General features: G+C 45.2%; 1 protein-coding gene across 1 annotated transcript in view; it reads right to left on the minus strand.

Moving 5' to 3' along the window:
• The window catches only part of LOC136884938 (MARVEL domain-containing protein 1), a 55403-nt gene extending 37364 nt beyond the window's left edge, over positions 1-18039 (minus strand). The window contains exons 1-2 of the mRNA XM_067157262.2: positions 17927-18039; positions 5083-5196 (exon numbers count right to left, since the gene is read on the minus strand). Coding sequence (XP_067013363.2) covers positions 5083-5196 — 114 coding nt within the window. The 5' untranslated portion in view covers positions 17927-18039. The remainder of the gene's footprint in view (positions 1-5082; positions 5197-17926) is intronic.
• Positions 18040-18291: the final 252 nt, after the last annotated feature.

Below are 18291 nucleotides of genomic sequence, written 5' to 3' on the forward strand. Positions count from 1 at the left end.
ACCCTCGATGACCGTGACCGGCGACATCTGAGACGGATTGTCAATAGTGACAGACGGGCAACCGTGCAACAAATCACGGCTCAATTCCACACAGGCCGTGCTAGACACGTCTCCCAGTGGACAATCCGTAGGAACATGGGTTCTATGGGGTATGGGAGCCGGCGCCGCACACGGGTGCCACTGTTAACCCAACATCATCGGGCACATCGACGCGCATTTGTCGCCAGTCACCAGGGATGGACACTGGAACAATGGCGTAACGTGATATGGTCGGACGAATCACGATTTCACCGCACCATGCCGATGGGAGGCACCGTGTATGGCGCAGACCAGATGAAGCGATGGATCCCGCCTGCCTCGAAGGTGTAGTCCAGGGCGCTGGTGTCTCTGTTATGGTCTGGGGTGCATTTTCCTGGTATGGAATGGGCCCCTAGTTGTTCTGGAAGAGACTTTGAATGGTACGCGGTATTTTTTAGCTGCTCGGAGACCATCTCCACCCATTTTTGGCCTTCCAGCGCCCAGACGGTTCTGCGGTGTTTCAAGATGATAACGCGCCGCCACATCGCTCCCACGTCGCCCGGGAATGGTCCCAGTAACATGCAGCGAAGGTCCAACGACTGCCATGGCCACCCAGGAGCCCCGATATGAACCCTATCGAGCATACCTGGGATGTCCTGGAACGCGGGCTCCGTGCCATAGATCCTGCACCCACGAACAGACCAGCATTGGCGGCCGCTCTACAAACGATTTGGTGTCAGCTCCGTCCAGAGGACTACTAGGGACTTGTTGACTCACTTCCACGGCGTACGGCCAGAGGCGGCCCCACACGCTATTAGGTGACTATCCCATGACATTTGCTAAGTCAGTGTACATAAATAGGGTGAAGCGTCTTCTGGTTTGGCCTAGAGCAATGTTGTTACTTTCATTGACCTGTCTCAGTCTTATCCTTGGCTTTGACAATATGAAAGTGACTGAGGTTTGAGCGATGCTAGTAATGCAGCCAGTCCCTGCTATGAATGTGAAAATATCGCTCATAGGGTCGGTTGGTGCATGCATTTCAGTGGGCTTGGCAGACTAATATGTAATAGCAATTTCTAGCTCGGCGAGGAAAGCAACGGGAAACTACTTCACTTATTTCCCTAGTAAGCCTCTTCAGTGATACCTAGGTCATGTACAACAACTAATAGTGGAGCTGTTCAGGATCCAACCCGTTCAGATAAGGGATTTTTTTACCCAAATCTGAAGGTTTATACAGGTTTGCTCAGCCTTCATGAGAACAACTGAGGAGCTATATGACAGTGAAGTAGCGGTCCCGGTCTAGAAAACCAAGAATGACGTCCGAGAAGATTCGTTACGCTGACCATGTACCTCGTAATCTGCAGGCCTTCGTGCGGAACGAGGCTTATTGAGACAACAGAGAAACAGCCGAAGCACACGCGTATGGTTCTACTACACAACTACTGTAGACCTATCAGAAATACAGGCTCCTACGAGGTAAGCGACACCGGGCCACTCACAGTGCTAGCTCCTGGACTGTTGGAGCTCGTCAATAGCAGTTTCATGCTTACTCTAACGAATTTCTTCACGAGCAGAGATTTGTTTAAATAAATATAAGTATTTTTCGAGCATATTATTTGCACTCAGTACGAAATACAGTCAAATGAAACTAATTTGTACATATTCTGTCTTGAGGGGGTAGCAACCCTGTATATCTGTCTCTCTCCTTACCTCTAAGCCATGTCTCAAGCTTTTTGAGGTACAAACTAGGAGCTTAACTTCAACCTTCAGCTTTTTCACCCAAGAAAAAAAGCAAGATTACCATTTCGCTAGCAATAAATAATAATATTGGCTCTACGTCCCATTAACTACTTTTACGGTTTACGGAGAACCCGAGGTGCAAGAATTCAGTCCCGCAGGAGTTCTTTTACGTGCCAGCAAATCTACCGATACGAGGCTGACGTATTTGAGCACCTTCAAATACCACCGGACTGAGCCAGGATCAAACCTGCCAAGTAGGGGTAGGAAGGCCAGCGCCTCTATCGCCTGAGCCACTCAGCCCGGCTCGCTAGCAACAGTGGGGTGAGATGGAGTGGAAATGATGTCATGACGAAGTATGAGGATTTCATTGCGGATATGTTCAAATTCTAACATGAACTTTTTTTCTGTCACGAAGATCCGTTTGTCGGAAATACAATCCATGCGCACACAGACTGGAGGAAAAAAACACTGCTCAAGTCCGTGTTCATGGCGTGAAACCGTTGGTGAGTGCGTTGCTATCCAGAACTTACAGTAAATACTGCTTATCGTAATTATACACAAACTGTAAACAAGAATTATCGTATTACTCTACCTGGTGGGAGTGGAGTCCATTATCTCGCGCATGACAGGTGAAGTGAAAGTGGCAGGTGTAACGACGTAAATAAAGTTCGAATTATTTGGGCTTTACGACTAAAGAGTCAGTAAAATGAACCCTAGCTTTAGCACCGGCTCCGCTGTCGAAATGAAACAGTTGTGCGTAGAACACACTGAATTCTCAGCTTTGACAGAAGACTTTCTTTGCTATCAGCCTCCCAACTCTTCACTGAAATTATGCGAACTAATAAAAACTGGCATCCACCTGCGAGAGGGTGCAGTAGAATACACCCATGTTATTTCCTGCCAGTAGTAAAAGGCGACTAAAACGGGAGCCAAGGGCTCTCAGATTGGGAGCGTGGGTTGGCGGCCACGGTTAAGTCTAGCATTGCTTCCATTTACATGTGTTAGGTACCTCATTTTCATCTACCCTATCCGACCTTTCTTGCTCAACACTTGTTCTCTTCCGCCCCCGACGGTATTACGTTTGCGGGGCCAGGGTTAAGAAAAGACTGAAGGCCTTATGGGCTTAGTGCGGTCCATTGTTGCCAATACTGCAGCAGTAATTCATCTAATGGAGATAAGTGGCCGCACACTTTGACTCACTGTTTGGTTATCCTCGCCCCTTGGGAAGGTGACTCAAATGATAAGAATGAGCGAAGTTTCCTCTGTTACAGCAAGAGGAACTCTCTCCTCATTATACCTAATGCTCAAGCTTCTAAAAACTCATTATCTGCTAGGAAACACAACACAGAACAGTGAAGTATCCATAGTGAGTCTGACATCACCCAGGCTCATTCCCCGCTATCTGTTTTGTTCGACATATAAAGACATAATAAAAGCTTAACGGGCCGTTGATATCAGACTGCGTGGGCTTGGTGAGAGTCTCGTAATTCACATCTACAAACTGCATGTCCCCAACACCATCGAGGCGAGTACAGATACAACGATCTGCACTGTAGTACACATGTGACTAGCCGGCCCCGTATTATCGTATCATTATTAATCGGTGCCGTCAGCGGCAGCTGCTACTAGTTCGAAGAGGAATGTTTTCGCGTTCGTGTTTACTATTATAGTCGTGGTCTTCTAATAACCATGAACGAGGTGCATTTGTACTTTGATGCCAATACTGAAAAATCGGAAGAAATACAATTAAATAAAAAAAGTTGTACTCGCTTAGGAAGTATTGGATTGGCGGGAATATCGTTCGGAAAAGTCTTTTTGTAATGATTACAAAATGTGTTCGAAAAAGAACACGTGTGAAAATGTTACGTGCTCGAGCGACCGTAAGCCAGTACTCGCCGAGCTGCACCGACCTCGACGTTATTATGCCTGAGAGACCTAGGGTGTCGTTCATCTTTACGACCTTTGTTTCGATGATACCCCCATTGTGCTCTGATTAGTGTCAACCTCTACCACCAGTTTTCATTAGCTGACAATCCGAATGCCGGGCTCCAAGTCTGTGAAGTGATAATACAGTATCAAGTTACGCTTTATAATATTCAAAGTGACGACGGCAATCTTACAGCATGTGTTCACAATGTGCACCCTCACCTGCCCCATATGTAGAACCCACTGTGGGTGGAGGCGGTAAAATAACACCCGCGGTATCCCCTGCGTATCGTAAGAAGCGATTAAAAGGGGCCCCACGGGCTCTCAACTTTGAGCGTGCACTGGCGACCGCGGGGCCCTTAGCTGAGTCCTGGCATTGCTTCCTCTTACTTGTGCAGGCTTCTCACTTTCATCTATCCTACCCGACCTCCACTGGTGAACTTTTCTTCTTGTCTGGCCCCGACGGTATTGGAGCACTCGAGGCCTAGTGAGTCACTGTCACGCCCTTCGTGGCCCTTGTCATTCTTTGGCCGATATCTTCATTTTTTGGAGTATCGGATCACTTCCATTTTTTCTCTCTGATTAGTGTTATACGAGTATGGAGGATGATTGTCTAGTTGTACTTCCTCTTAAAACAAAAATCACCGGGCGAATTGGCTGTGCGGTTAGTGGCGCACAGCTGAGCGGGAGATAGTGGGTTCGAATTCCACTGTCGGCAGCCCTGAAAATGGTTTTCCGTGGTTTTCCATTTTCACACTAGGCAAATGCTGGGGCTGTACCTTAATTAAGGCCACGGCCGCTTCCTTCCCACTCCTAGGCCCTTCCTATCCCATCGTCGCCGTAAGACCTATCTGTGTCAGTACGATGTAAAGCAAATTGTATAATAAAAAATAAAAAAACCACCACCACCCATATGTAGACACCTGGGGGCGTGAGATCTCGGCAGTGGGAATTGAACTGATCTCAAAAGTGTTGCTGTAGAAGGGCAAGTAACCCCTGTAGCTTCATTGTTGCAGTACGGTGGCATATTTCTGGTGACATTCAGTACTGTTTGGTATTCAGAGCATGTCAGTTGACATAAATGTGTCTTATGTTTGAGGGTTATCTGAAATTAGCGATATAAAATGAGAGACGCGAGGTTACCTAGCAACGGTTGACAGATGACCATGGACGACAGACATAAGATATTTATTATCATTTGATTTTCGCGATGGAAAATCGACACCATTTTTTAACCCTCCCTCACCATTGAAGAGGACTTTCTTAACGAATCACCCTGTATATGTAACATTAGGTACAAATGGGTTAATTGACATTATGATTAGTGTAATCAAACATATAGTAGTACTATAAACAACTGTTGAATGTGTACATCACATGGAGAACTCTGTGTATTACCAATTCGAAGAACTTGAGCAGGCCTGCCCACGATTTTAGGTAGCCCGTGTTGATAAGGATGGCCGACGTCGTGGTGGACGTTGTGGTCCTTGTGATGGTCACCTGGTGAGACATCTGGAACACACAATCGCCGGATCTTAATATTAAGTCTAACTTCCAGCGATCAACGTGTGGTACATTTCAGAGGACGAGTTATCAATAAACAATGTAAAATCATTAGTTAGATATTAAGAGAACATAATAAGCAACAAATCAAGATCCATTATGTCTTCTGGTATGGTCTGGAACAAATTTCCTGCCTTAGTTTGAACTCTGACTTAAGAAAACTATTTCTGTGATAGGAAATTAAGCCCAGAGCAATAGTTATAGCATGACTGTCGTCTGTAGAATTTAATATTTGCGTACAGTTGAAGAGCTCTCCTTGAACTTGTGTTACTGCAGGGTGATTAGATGGAAACTCACAATTAATGCAGACAAGTCAGTTAAAATGTCTAAATGAACAAGAGCTTACCCACATATATGAAATAAACGGCATTCCACTTGAAGGCTGTTACACCGGTCAAAGATCTTCATGATCGTCAACCTCTTTCCAGTCAGTGATCGGGTTAGGATGGAATGATTGAAGCCCCCATCTAGCGGCGAGGATCAGAATTGTGCCGGCTGCCGAAGCCTGTCTCAGTCTTCTGAGTCAATGATTAATGATTGACAGATGAAATTAAATGTTACTGAAGTGAGTTGCTAGAATGAAAGATGACAGGGAAAACTGGAGTACGCGGAGAATAACCTGTCCCGCCTCCGCTTTGGCCAGCACAAATCTCACATGGAATGACCGGGAACTGAACCACGGAACCCAGCGGTGAGCGGTCGGCGCGCTGCCGCCTGAGCCACGGAGCCCTAGTTCTTGCTTGCTCTTAGAAGTTCTTTCATTTTTCCTTACGCAATTATTCCTTGTGTTATTCTTCTCCTTATCTCCTCTTTCAGTCTCCATTCCATTTTAGAACACTTCGCTAATATTTAGAAGACCGTGCCTACGTGGATATTACGTTTCCGAGGGTTAGGAATCTTTCCATTTTCACGCCCTTCGTGGCCGTTGCCGTTCTTTGGCCGATACCTTCATTTCTCGAAGTGTTTGATCCCTTCCTTTTTTCTCTATGATTAGTGATATATAGAGGATGGTTGCCGAGTTGTATTTCCTCTTAAAACAATTATCACTACCACCACTTTCTCTGCTCCTTGGTTTACGTCTTAACACTAGTACCGTACATCGAATATGCTGCATGACACCATGTAGAGGGCGAACATTCCGGTGACGATGTCTGGACACAGTTTGTTCCTCACTTGGTGCAGTACTCGTATATTGGTAAAGCTTCAATAAAATTAAACAAATTCAACAGACTGCGCAAACCTTCGCTCTAAACCCTACACGATCAATATTATTGGACACTAGTGAATATTGTGCAATACCACACAAACACGCAGTAGTAAATACAGGGTTGGCGTCAGAAAGGGCATTCGGTCGTAAAATAGGGCCAAATCCACGTCTGCGACACAGGTATGGGAGAAGCGGTGGAAGAAGGAGAAGAAGAGGAAGTGAATGTTATGCAATAATATTGAAGGATCCCTTAAGGCAGACGAGACATAGAATCGCACATAACGCAACTTAAGGGGAATTAACCAAACGCGGGTAGCCCCCCTACCCGGCCGGGAATCGTACCCTTGACCCCGTGAACCATCCAGAATATCCGCTAATGAAATAGAACAGCAAGATATTACCACCGTCCAAAAGTGATACTTCGCTTGGCATTTTGAAAGTTTGAGGACGCGAGCTGTCTGCAGTAGTGTGCGAGCATTGCAGGAGACTTCCGGAATATGTTTGGCTCTAACCTATCGCCCATTGTTTCAAATGCGGACGTGGGTTGGTTTCCGTTTCCTTTGCGATTTCCAATGGGCTTCAAAAGGGCAATAGACAGCAGCTTTGTCTCATCTCCACTTGATCAGTGTGTTGTGAATGTAATGAAAATATCAACTGATAAACGACCTCGTGGAAGGACACCAGGCGAGAACTTGACCTGGACGAAGGTCGCTCCAAAAATAATAGCAGCACAGTTTCTATACAAAGCCAATTTTAATTCCACACCTTTACAGTCAGCATTGAGGCCTTCGGTTCGGAGGGGTCCCGGGTTCGATTAATTCTTCCGGCTGGGGGACTGGATGGATGTGTTTGTTCCAACACACTCAAATAGTGCACTACGGTATCAACCATCACAGAAACACGCAATATAGGGTTTGGCGTCAGGAAGGGCATTCGGCCGTAAAACAGATCCAATCCACATATGTGTGACACAGTTCGCACCCGCATACCCACGGGTCCTTTTAACCCCTTTTCCCCACCTCGAAACGAGCGCAGCCCGTCTAGACCAATGTGTAGCAGTAGTTTTCTTCAAGCGTCTTTCCGCGAAGAGAATGCTTCTGTTAAGAGGATGGCAAATCAGGGATTTAGTCCGGCTGCATGGCTAAATGGTTAGCGTGCTGGCCTTTGGTCACAGGGGTCCCGGGTTCGATTCCAGGCAGGGTCGCGAATTTTAACCATCATTGGTTAATTTCCCTGGCACAAGAGCTGGGTGTGTGTGTGTGTGTTTTGTCTTCATCATTTCATCTTCATCACGACGCGCAGGTCGCCTACGGATGTCAAATCAAAAGACCTGTACCTGGTGAGCCGAACCCGTCCTGGGATCTCCCGGCACTAAAAGCCATACGCCATTTCATTTCATCAGGGAGTTGAAAAAGCTTTGCTCCGGGTGGATTCTAAGGATATTGACAGCTGTTCATAGAGAAGCAAGAAAGACCTCTTATACGTCCCCTTAAAACGTCATCACCACCAACACCACCTCCACCGATCCAAAAGGTCAAAAGTTCTATTTTCTGTGAGTCAGCTGCTGAAGATGGCCGCGCAGAAATCGGCTAGAAGTTATACAACTAGGCACTTCGTATAGAAATAGTGAAAAAATGGTCTAATCTGAGAGCTGATATGTCAATATTGAGGAACAGTTCATAACAATTAGTTCGAAGGAAGCCCCTGTAGGTCGACGCGGTAGAATAACACCCACGGTATACCTTGCCTGTCGTAAGAGGCGACTAAAAGGGGCCCCAGGGGCTCTGAACATGGGAGCGTGGGTTGGCGACCACGGGGCCATCAACTGATTCCTGGCATTGTTTCCACTTGTGCCAAACTCCTCACTTTCATCTATATTATCCGACCTCCATTGGTCAAATCTGGCTTTTTTCCGATCCCAACGGTAGATACTAGAACACTCGAGCCCTAGGGAATCTTTAATTTACACGCCCTTCATAGCTCTTGTCTTTCTTTGGTCGACACTTTCATGTGTCGAAGTGTCAGATCCCTTCCTTTTTCTCTCTCTGATTAGTGTTATATAGTGCATGGTTGTACTTCCTCTTAAAACAATAATCACCACCACCACAGTTCAGAGGAACTACTATAGGTCGTGACGATGAATAAGTGAATTCATTGCCGTGTGCAGTTGCCAAGGTGCTGAAGTCAGCACAGTGTTTATGACTCACTTGACGTCATTGTGAAAGGTGGGAGTTGTGTACTTTACATGAAGTGGGTAAACTGGTAAGAAGCATGCCCCACACACTCCGGTCTTCACCACATTCAACACCATTCATTAATACAGAATTGCTCGTTAGCCAATGCTCAGCACTGCCCGTCACTGCATCGCACAGAGTTTATAGTGCGGCAAATTCCGACTCACCTGTGTGGGCCCAAATAACAGGAAAGCTATCATAATCCAGCAGTGCGTTGTGATGCGGAAAACGATTTAAATAAGCATCGATACTAAACATTTATAAATACCGCGCGAGTTGGTCGTGCGGTTAGGGGTGCGCAGCTATCAGCTTGCATTCGGGAGATAGTGGGTTCGGACTCCACTGTCGGTAGCCTTGAAGATGGTTGTCCGTGGTTTCCCATTTTCACAACAGACAAATGCAGGAAAATATAAACAATAAAGAGATGTGAAAGGCCTTAATTACAGCCACGGCCGCTTCCTCCCTCCTCCTAGTCCTTTCCTATCTCATAGTCGCCATAAGACCTACCTGTGTTGGTCCACGTAAAGCAGCTTGTTTTAAAACAGGCATTAAACATTCATTTAAAAAAAAAGAAGTTATGGTGATTTTTTAAGGGAAGTGCACCCGGACAACCATCCTCTATTAACACTAATCATGGGAATATTGAGGATATCGGGAAAACAAAAGAAATGGCCACGCATGGCGTCCAAGTGAAAGACTTCCAGGCCTCTGAAACCCAACACCGTCGGAGTCGGAAGACAACAAGAGTTGACCAAGGGAGGTCGGATAGGAAAGATGAGTGGAGTGTGGAACGAGTAGGAGGAAGCCGTGCTACTCTCAGCTAGGGGACACGTGGTCGCCAACCCACGCTGCGAGTGGTGTGTATTGTTTTAAGGGAAAGTATCGAAGAGCCCCTGAGTGTTACCCCCTTTTAGTCGCCTCTTACAACAGACAACGGATACCGTGGATATATTGTATGACCACCACCCACAGGGGATTTAAAAGAAAAAGCCTGTCATTCCACTAACAGCAGAGAAGTTTTATGATGAGAATTTGCTGCAGAAGAAAATACAAACAATAAAGAGATGTGAAAGGAGAAGTGGACATTAATGATTACCACGATGAGGCCCAGCGTTGTCTCCCGGGAGTCTTGATCGAGTAAGAAAGCAAGTTGTAGGTGACTAGCTCGCAAACTGGAATTCCGTGACTATGAAGACAGTCAGAGCACAAGATTTCTTTCATAGTCGCAAGCCCTTCTAGACTCCCAAGAAACCAGAAAGTAGTTGTACCTCAAAGAAGACCTCCCATAGATAGTACCTGGGTCCCGCCATCGACCAGGGGACAGTTAACAGCGTGTACTTCTTATCTGCAGCAGACCCTATTCAAGAACCTTTGAAGCCAACGACAAATCCACCGCGCCACGCAATTTGACATGACCTGGATATAGAAAGTAAACGGATAAGAAAGTACGATCGTTTTGCATTTAATAGTTACCTTCAAGCAACAAATGGATATCGGAGGCTCGGAATAAAAAACTGAATTTGGTATGCGAAAATGCATGGTTTCTCTGCGGAAGGGATAGAAGAGAGACAGCGCTGAGGAGAGGATACTTCAAAAAATGAGGGAGCTGGCCATCAAAGAAAAGCTAGTTACATCAGTGGCCGGTCAATATATTATTACACAACCTTTATATAACATGATGAAAAGTAGTTTAAGGATATCTTATGAGGAAAGAACATTGAAAAGCTTAATTTAATTTTGTCAACCAAAACTACTATTAAACTGAGGTTAATTTCGGTGCTAAGCTCTGTGTTGCTTGTATGGGATGAACACGTAACGTCCAGAATCACGAGTTTCTAGCACAATGTGGAATCTGTTTATGCACCAAGCCGATATAGCCATACCGGCACTCCTACATTTTCTACTTCGAGTATACTTAAACGCAAATGAAGACAACATTTTCAAAATCTAGAACAAGTTTCATGAATGGAATGCTGCAACAATGAACGAATCTTCTCGTGCTTGTTGGGTGCCAACCGCAATAATTATGCAGAGACGTTGCTTTCTAATGCTAGTTTTACTATGGGCAATCGTGTGAGTGGTAAAGAGTGAAATGATATGTTATTTTCCTTTTGAATATCGTCCTCACATCCAGTAATGGAATTACTCGCGAACAAGCCAGCATTTCTTTGGTGTGAAAATGGAAACCACAGAAAACCATACAGCAGTTGAGGCTTGCACAGCCTGCGTTATAAATCATGTCAGTGTTTTCCGGGCGTGTAGCATATGATGCTCCGTACGTTTCACTGTAAGCTTCCCAGCCATCGGAGTCAGTCGGAACCTTTGAAAATGTCGAACGCAGTCTTTGGTGAAACGTCCTGGCCCACAGCCTACAAGCCCGGACAGAAAACCATCTTCTAGGGGATTCGAACCCATCATCTCCCGAATCCAAGCTGTTCTAACAGCTAACTCGCTCGGTACCAGTTCTGTAGACCTACTGTATTACAGAAACAGAAAGGCAATACAAAACACGTGTATCTGGTGTCCGCAAAAGACAGTGCTGTCTATGACGGGCCACGTGTCGGCCTTGAAGAGCCCCGAGTGGGAGAAGCAAGTGGGTCACAGTGGGTGCGAGTCACACCTATATTTAGTTCTGTCGAATGAAATCACTGCACCACTCTGATTATTTGCCACTGAATACTACGGCCTACAATGTATGCATCCTTTAGACATTATTATATTCCAGTTTCTAAAATTTCATATCAAATACATTTTTTGATGTTTGTTGTTCAAAGGGGCTTAACAGCTAGATCATCGGCCCCTAATGATAAGAGGTGCAACGAAATGAAACGATAATTAAAACTTCAAAATGTATGCACTGACTAGAATCTAAAACGAATGAAGATGAAAAAATGACCTGAATCCAAAAGAATCAGTGGTTCCCATTCACAATGCTTTATTTTCTGGGATGATGCTTGTTTTCATAAGGGGTCCAAAATCCAGGTCACCGGCCCCTCGTAATAGTACTAATCACTGAAAAAGCAGAGCCATGATGTTTCTTTTTTTTGCTAGTTGCTTTACGTCGCACCGACACAGATAGGTCTTATGGCGACGATGGGACAGGAAAGGGCTGGGAGTGGGAAGGAAGCGGCCGTGGCCTTAAGGTACAGCCCCAGCATTTGCTGGTGTGAAAATGGGAAACCACGGAGTACCATTTTCAGGGCTGCCGCCATGATGTTTCTTGTATAGCGGTACTAATCATAGGTCATGTAGACCCATGGTATGTCACACACAATGGCACTACTCACAGGCAACACAAACCCATGGTGTTTCGGATATAGTGGTACTCATCACAGGCAACACAAACCCATGGTGTTTCGGATATAGTGGTACTAATCACAGGCAACGCATACTCATGGTGTTGCTCACATAGTGGTACTACTCACAGGCAACGCATACTCATGGTGTTGCTCACATAGTGGTACTACTCACAGGCAACGTATACTCACGGTGTTGCTCACATAGTGGTACTACTCACAGGCAACGTATACTCATGGTGTTGCTCACATAGTGGTACTACTCACAGGCAACGCATACTCATGGTGTTGCTCACATAGTGGTACTACTCACAGGCAACGCATACTCATGGTGTTATCTCACATAGTGGTAGTAATCACAGACAATGTAGACCCACGGTGTATCACACATTATGGTACCACCCACAGGCAACAGACTCATGGTGTTGTTCATATAATGGTACTGCCCCCATAGTAATCCTCTCCCGATGATACTGATCACAGAAGTAGTGGTACGTGTTCCTCAGGTAGTAGTTCCTCAGGCACATGCAGTTGTACTAATTGCAAGTAAAGTCGGCCCATGGTGTTCATCGTGTAATGGTACTAACCACAGATTGTCTCATAGTTCCAAAAGTTATCATCCCTCGGTTGCCCCTAATGTTCGCCTGTTACGACAGATAGGGGATACCGTGGGTGCATTCTTCATCTGCGTCCCCCACCCACAGAGGGTATACTTTTTTACCGAGCGAGTTATAACAATGAAACTATTAATTAATTTCACGTTTTATTGCCAAATCCACCAACGTGGAAATTTATTTTTCAATCGTCATGGTAGGGAGTTAAGTGAGTGATTATTTTTGGAAAGTCGACAACTCGTGGTCATCAGACCGTATAGGTGAGCAGGACAATGAAAATAACTATGGTAATGATCACTAAAAGAATAAGTGAAAAGGGCACTGCGGTCTCTTCTGCTGCTGCAAGTAGCAATGCAGAAAGTGCGGAATGAGACTGTCGCTGTTCCTTCACCACGCTAAGCAAACAGACGCACCTGTCGGAAGCCCTGATACGTTCTGTGCCTCACGAGACGCTCCATGTCTCGTCCTAGGACACAGGTGTGGGCATGGCATCTCCCGCGCGATCTGATCCCTAACTTTCACTAGCCTGAAGTGTGTCATGGACAGAACAGCAGCCATCTGTTGATATCTGACACCGCTGACCACAGATAACTAAAAATATAACACAACCAGATGATTATGATCGTGGTCATGGTGGTTCAGGTTTGGTTTAAGCTTCAAAAGGTGTGCCTTATGCGACAGCTGACATTTAGTATGCAAATAATAATAATAATAATAATAATAATAATAATAATAATAATAATAATAATAATAATAATAATGGGCTGAGTCACTCAGACGAAAGAGCGCTGGCCTTCTGAACTTATGATGGCAGCTTCGATGACAGTTCAGTCCGGTGGTATTTGAAGATGCTCAATTATTCCAGCCTCTTCTCGGTAGATTTACCGGCATGTAAAATAACACCTGCGGGACAAAATTCGGGCACTTCTGTGTCTATTATTATTATTATTATTATTATTATTATTATTATTATTATTATTATATAATTCACTGGAGCCATCAAGGACCACGTTAAGTCTTGTTGCATTTGACACTGAACTTGGCCTTCTTTAGGGCCCAAATTTCCCTCATACTTTGCGAGTAGGCCTGTTACACTCCTCTGTCCAAGGGACACCGTGTCTTCTCTTCGGTTGCTCGTTTCGGTTTAGCCCGTTCGTCAATATTTTCTTGCGGAAGCGATCTCTGTTAAGGGCGTCTTCAGCTGAGATATTATTATTATTATTATTATTATTATTATTATTATTATTATTATTATTATTATTATTATTATTATTATAAGATCGATGGAAAGTCTCTGTGGCTCTGGCGGCAGCACGCCGGTCTCTCACCGCTGGGTTCCGTGGTTGAAATCCCGGTCCCTCCATGTGAGATTTGTGCTGGACAAAGCGGAGGCGGGACAGGTTTTTTCTCCGGGTACTACGGTTTTCCCTGTCATCTTTCATTCCAGCAACACTCTCCACTTCATTTCATCTGTCAGTCATTAATCATTGCCCCAGAGAAGTGCAACTGGCTTCGGTAGCCGGCACAATTCCTATCCTCGCCGCTAGATGAGGACTTCATTCCAACCCTGACCCGGTCGAATGACTCGAAACAGGCTGTGGATTTCCATTCATTAAGATCGATGCTTTCACGGCCCGTAATTATTGTAGACATAAGCTTTTGCCGTGTTAAAAGCAAGGAGAAATTATTTACGTTTCGAAGAGAAATTTGGTCCTAGTCTTCAAAAGAATTTCGCCTTTTCTTGACACGGCAAAAATTATTATTATTATTATTATTATTATTATTATTATTATTATTATTATTATTATGGTACTTGACTCCAGCTCCTTGGCTGTAAGGTCTCAGCGACGGGGCCTTTGTTTCAGAATATCCAGCGTTCGATTCCCACTTGGGGACTGGATGTTTGTCTCGATTTTGACACATTCCTCCACATATGCACGGCGTCAGGAAGGGCATCCAGCCGTCAAACAGGACCATGACTATACGTTCTACACGCCTCGCTCAGGTATGGGAAAAGTTGCGGATTATTAATAACTAGTACATAAGCCTGCCTTCGTCAGTCGAAATTCCTACCCATACTAAATTGGAAATTCTAAAGGGACTATTAATATATCTTATGAATAAAAGTTACACTTTCCAGGTTTCAGACCGCATTCGAATGAAGTCAAATCAGGTATTGTAGTATTTCCTTACGAACCATATTCAGTGTAGTTGTAGCTGGGAACTGTACCTTGATGTGTATGGATTTGCGTACTCTCGAGAAAGCGGCATAAAACTGTCCAAAACGAATCACCATCAACAATGCCATAGGCCATCAATCCATATGAGCACTGCGGAGGTTTGGAATGTATTCCAAGCATTTGACACTCATCCTAGTGATTAAACATTGTATAACACCACCTCTACCCTACCGGGGCACATTCTGATGGTAAACATATTTTCAACGAACGGACTCGAACCACCTATGCGAAGTGTCAGATCATTACGCGTTAACGACCGCAGCTACCACGTGGGCTGCTCTATCTCGTGCTTATTGATAGACATAAACCCCACAATGCATTGTTCTTGTGATCCAGTCTCTCAAATACAGCTGCCGAAGGCAACAGAAGCCAGGATGTACGCAGTTCGACATCATGCCGATAGATATAGCTGTGTACCTATGTCATCATGGCGAATATGCGTCGACTTCTGTGATAGAAACTTATTTTTCTTTTTAAAAAGGTACAAAAGTCGCGGTCGCAAGAGGTTCACTGTACTTTTCTTGTGAAGAAGACATAGCGATCTATAAGCTGTTGAGACCTTCTCGTTTTGCCAATATCGCTGTGAATGACATAATGAAGGGTTTTATGTATATAACAAGGAATATGGATTGCAAATGAATAGAGGAAAGGTGGCGGTGATGATCGTCCATGAGGGAAGAATTGTAGAAGCATTCTTTAGCATAGGGTTTGAACTCAGGAGGATATTCCACGACGTCTATGGCCAGAGCAACGAGAAAGCTGAGCAGGACATACAACTAAGAAAACCAAGTTACAGTTCGACCACTTTCTCATCTTCCCCATCAAGACCTTCAAATGGACAATCAAACAGGCAGAGAGGAAGGAAACTTCGTGACTCTTGGGTTGAACCGCTAACATCGAACCGGCGAATCGGTGAGGTTTGCACCCATTACTTCGGACACGTCGTACAATCGCGGATAAAGAAAACTTACCTCTCCGCAGAATAGGGGTGTCCGGTCGTTAACCACCCTCTCTCTGCGGGTTCAGTATGACTATACTTCTACTGTTTTGTCTTAAGTTGCACATTTTAATGGAACCTCATATGGTCGAAAAAGCAGTCATTTCCTGCTCAAAAGCAGATGACTGTTTTTCTATGTGTTAAATATTATTTGGCAATTACTGTTCGCCATCCATTATACGTCAGTATAAACTTTTTTTTTTTTTTTTTTTTTTTTTTTACAATTAATAATTAAGAAACACTCATCGGTCAACGGCCTTGCGATCTTGATATGCTGGATCCCTAAGATCTCCCAAGTTAAGCAAAACTCGGCGTGGTCACAACGTGCTACCGTCTCCACCCTACCGCACAGACTGTGGCTCTGGGTGACGGATCAGTGCCCGCTGCCCTAGCTGGGGGTAGGACACTGACGTTCAGGTTTGAATAAGGCGCTTGGATTGAACTGAACTCTTATTAGCTTTCTTTTCAGACAGACTTTACTGTACGCGAGGGAAAGCTGAGTGGACTCAGGATATCTTATTCGTAAGTTGGAAGGTAGTTGACTTAAAGGTAGCGAAAATGATTGCTTGTTCAAGCACCGACACAGGTAGGTCTTATGGCGACAATGGGATAGGAAAGGCTAGGAGTGGGAAGGAAGCGGTCGTGGCCTTAATTAAGATACAGCCCCAGCATTTGCCTTGTGTGAAAATGGGTAACCACGAGAAACCATCTTCAGGGCTCCCGACAGTGGGGTTCGAACCCGCTATTTCCCGAATGCAAGCTCACAGCAGGTCGACCTTAACTGCACGGCCAACTCGCTCGCTAGTACAAGCAGGTGGGAACAATGACAGGAGGGTACTCGAAATGACGATATAAAGGTTGTTAAGAATGAACTCGGTCCACCTCTGTGGTGTAGTGGTTAGCGTGATTAGCTGCCACCCCCGGAGGCCTGGTTTCGATTCCAAGCTCTGTCACGAAATTTGAAAAGTGGTACGAGGGCTGGAACGGGGTCTACTAAGCCTTAGGAGATCTACTGAGTAGAGGAGGATTCGATTCCCACCTCAGTCATTCTCGAAGTGGTTTTCCGTGGTTTCCCCACTTCTCCTCCAGGCAAATGCCGAGATGGTACCTAACTTAAGTTCACGGCCGCTTCCTTCCCTCTTCCTTGTCTATCCCTTCCGATCTTCCCATCCCCCCACAAGGTCCCTGTTCAGCATAGCAGGTGAGGCCGCCTGGGCAAAGTACTGGTCCTCCTCCCCAGTTATATCCACCCTATCCAAAGTCTCACGCTCCATGACACTGCCCTTAAGGCAGTAGAGGTGGGATCCCTCGCTAAGTCCAAGAGAAAAATCAACTTTGGAGGGTAAACGGATTACGAAAGAAGAAAATGAATGAGCTCAGTAGATAATGCGGTGCGTATAAACCGGCTTCGGTGGAGGAGTCATGTGAGGCGAATGGAGGAGGATAGATTACAAAGGAGAATATTGGATTCGGTCATGGAGGGTAAGAAGTAAAGGGAGACCAAGACTCAGTTTCTAATGATTTGGTGAGAAGATGTGTGGAAGTGAACGATGCCAGAGTTGCGCAATTCACCGAGACTTTCAGACTGAACACTGAAAGGCATGACAGTCTGTAATGAAGATGTATATCACACAAAAAATACTGTGAAGTACACAATCCCATTCTACTGTTCGTGTGTAGCAGGGCGAGTGCCTAACGTTCATGTAGGTTTTGTCTAGCAGACGATCCGGAAAAGTTAAACAGTATCTTGTAGAGAATATTGTGGAGGACAAAATTATCACCAAGGGACGCTGAGGGAGACTTTTAAATCGATGGGTGGATCAGTACAGCTTCTGCCCACATGGCGCTAGACAGACCTGCCGTGAACAAATTCTTTTAGTCGTGACAAGCGAGACGCCATCATAAAGGGTTGGGGGACTTTTATAATGATTATTATTCGAAGGAGCAGCGCTGAGAGGGGCAGATTACCACGTTGTTATGTGCCTGATGACAATCAACAGGCCAAGCACTTACGATACAAATAACATACCTTCCCTTACTGTAACATTAAACGCCTTAAAAGAGAAGAAGAAACAAATATGCTATACTCACAATGGATTGTCAGTACTCCTGAACACAGAACTGAATCACACACAACCTTCCCTTTCGGATGTTTCTCTGGCACTGCCGCGGAAGGAACGCTTGCGCCACACCCTCCAGCCTTCCCCTCCACGCACCAAGCCTAGTTACGTCATGATGGGCCGCGCCACATCGCAGGGCTGTTAGGGTGACTACAAGACGTTCAACCAATTCGCAGCGTGTGCATGAATTACAAAATCAAGTAATGTTATTTGCTTTACGTCCCACTAACTACTTTTACGGTTTTCCGAGACGCCGATGTGCCGGAATTTACTCCCGCAGGAGTTCTTTTACGTGGCAATAAATCTGCCGACACGAGGCTCGCGTATTTGAGCATC

The sequence above is a fragment of the Anabrus simplex genome, chromosome 13 (genome assembly GCF_040414725.1).
Source record: "Anabrus simplex isolate iqAnaSimp1 chromosome 13, ASM4041472v1, whole genome shotgun sequence".
NCBI lineage: Eukaryota > Metazoa > Arthropoda > Insecta > Orthoptera > Tettigoniidae > Anabrus > Anabrus simplex.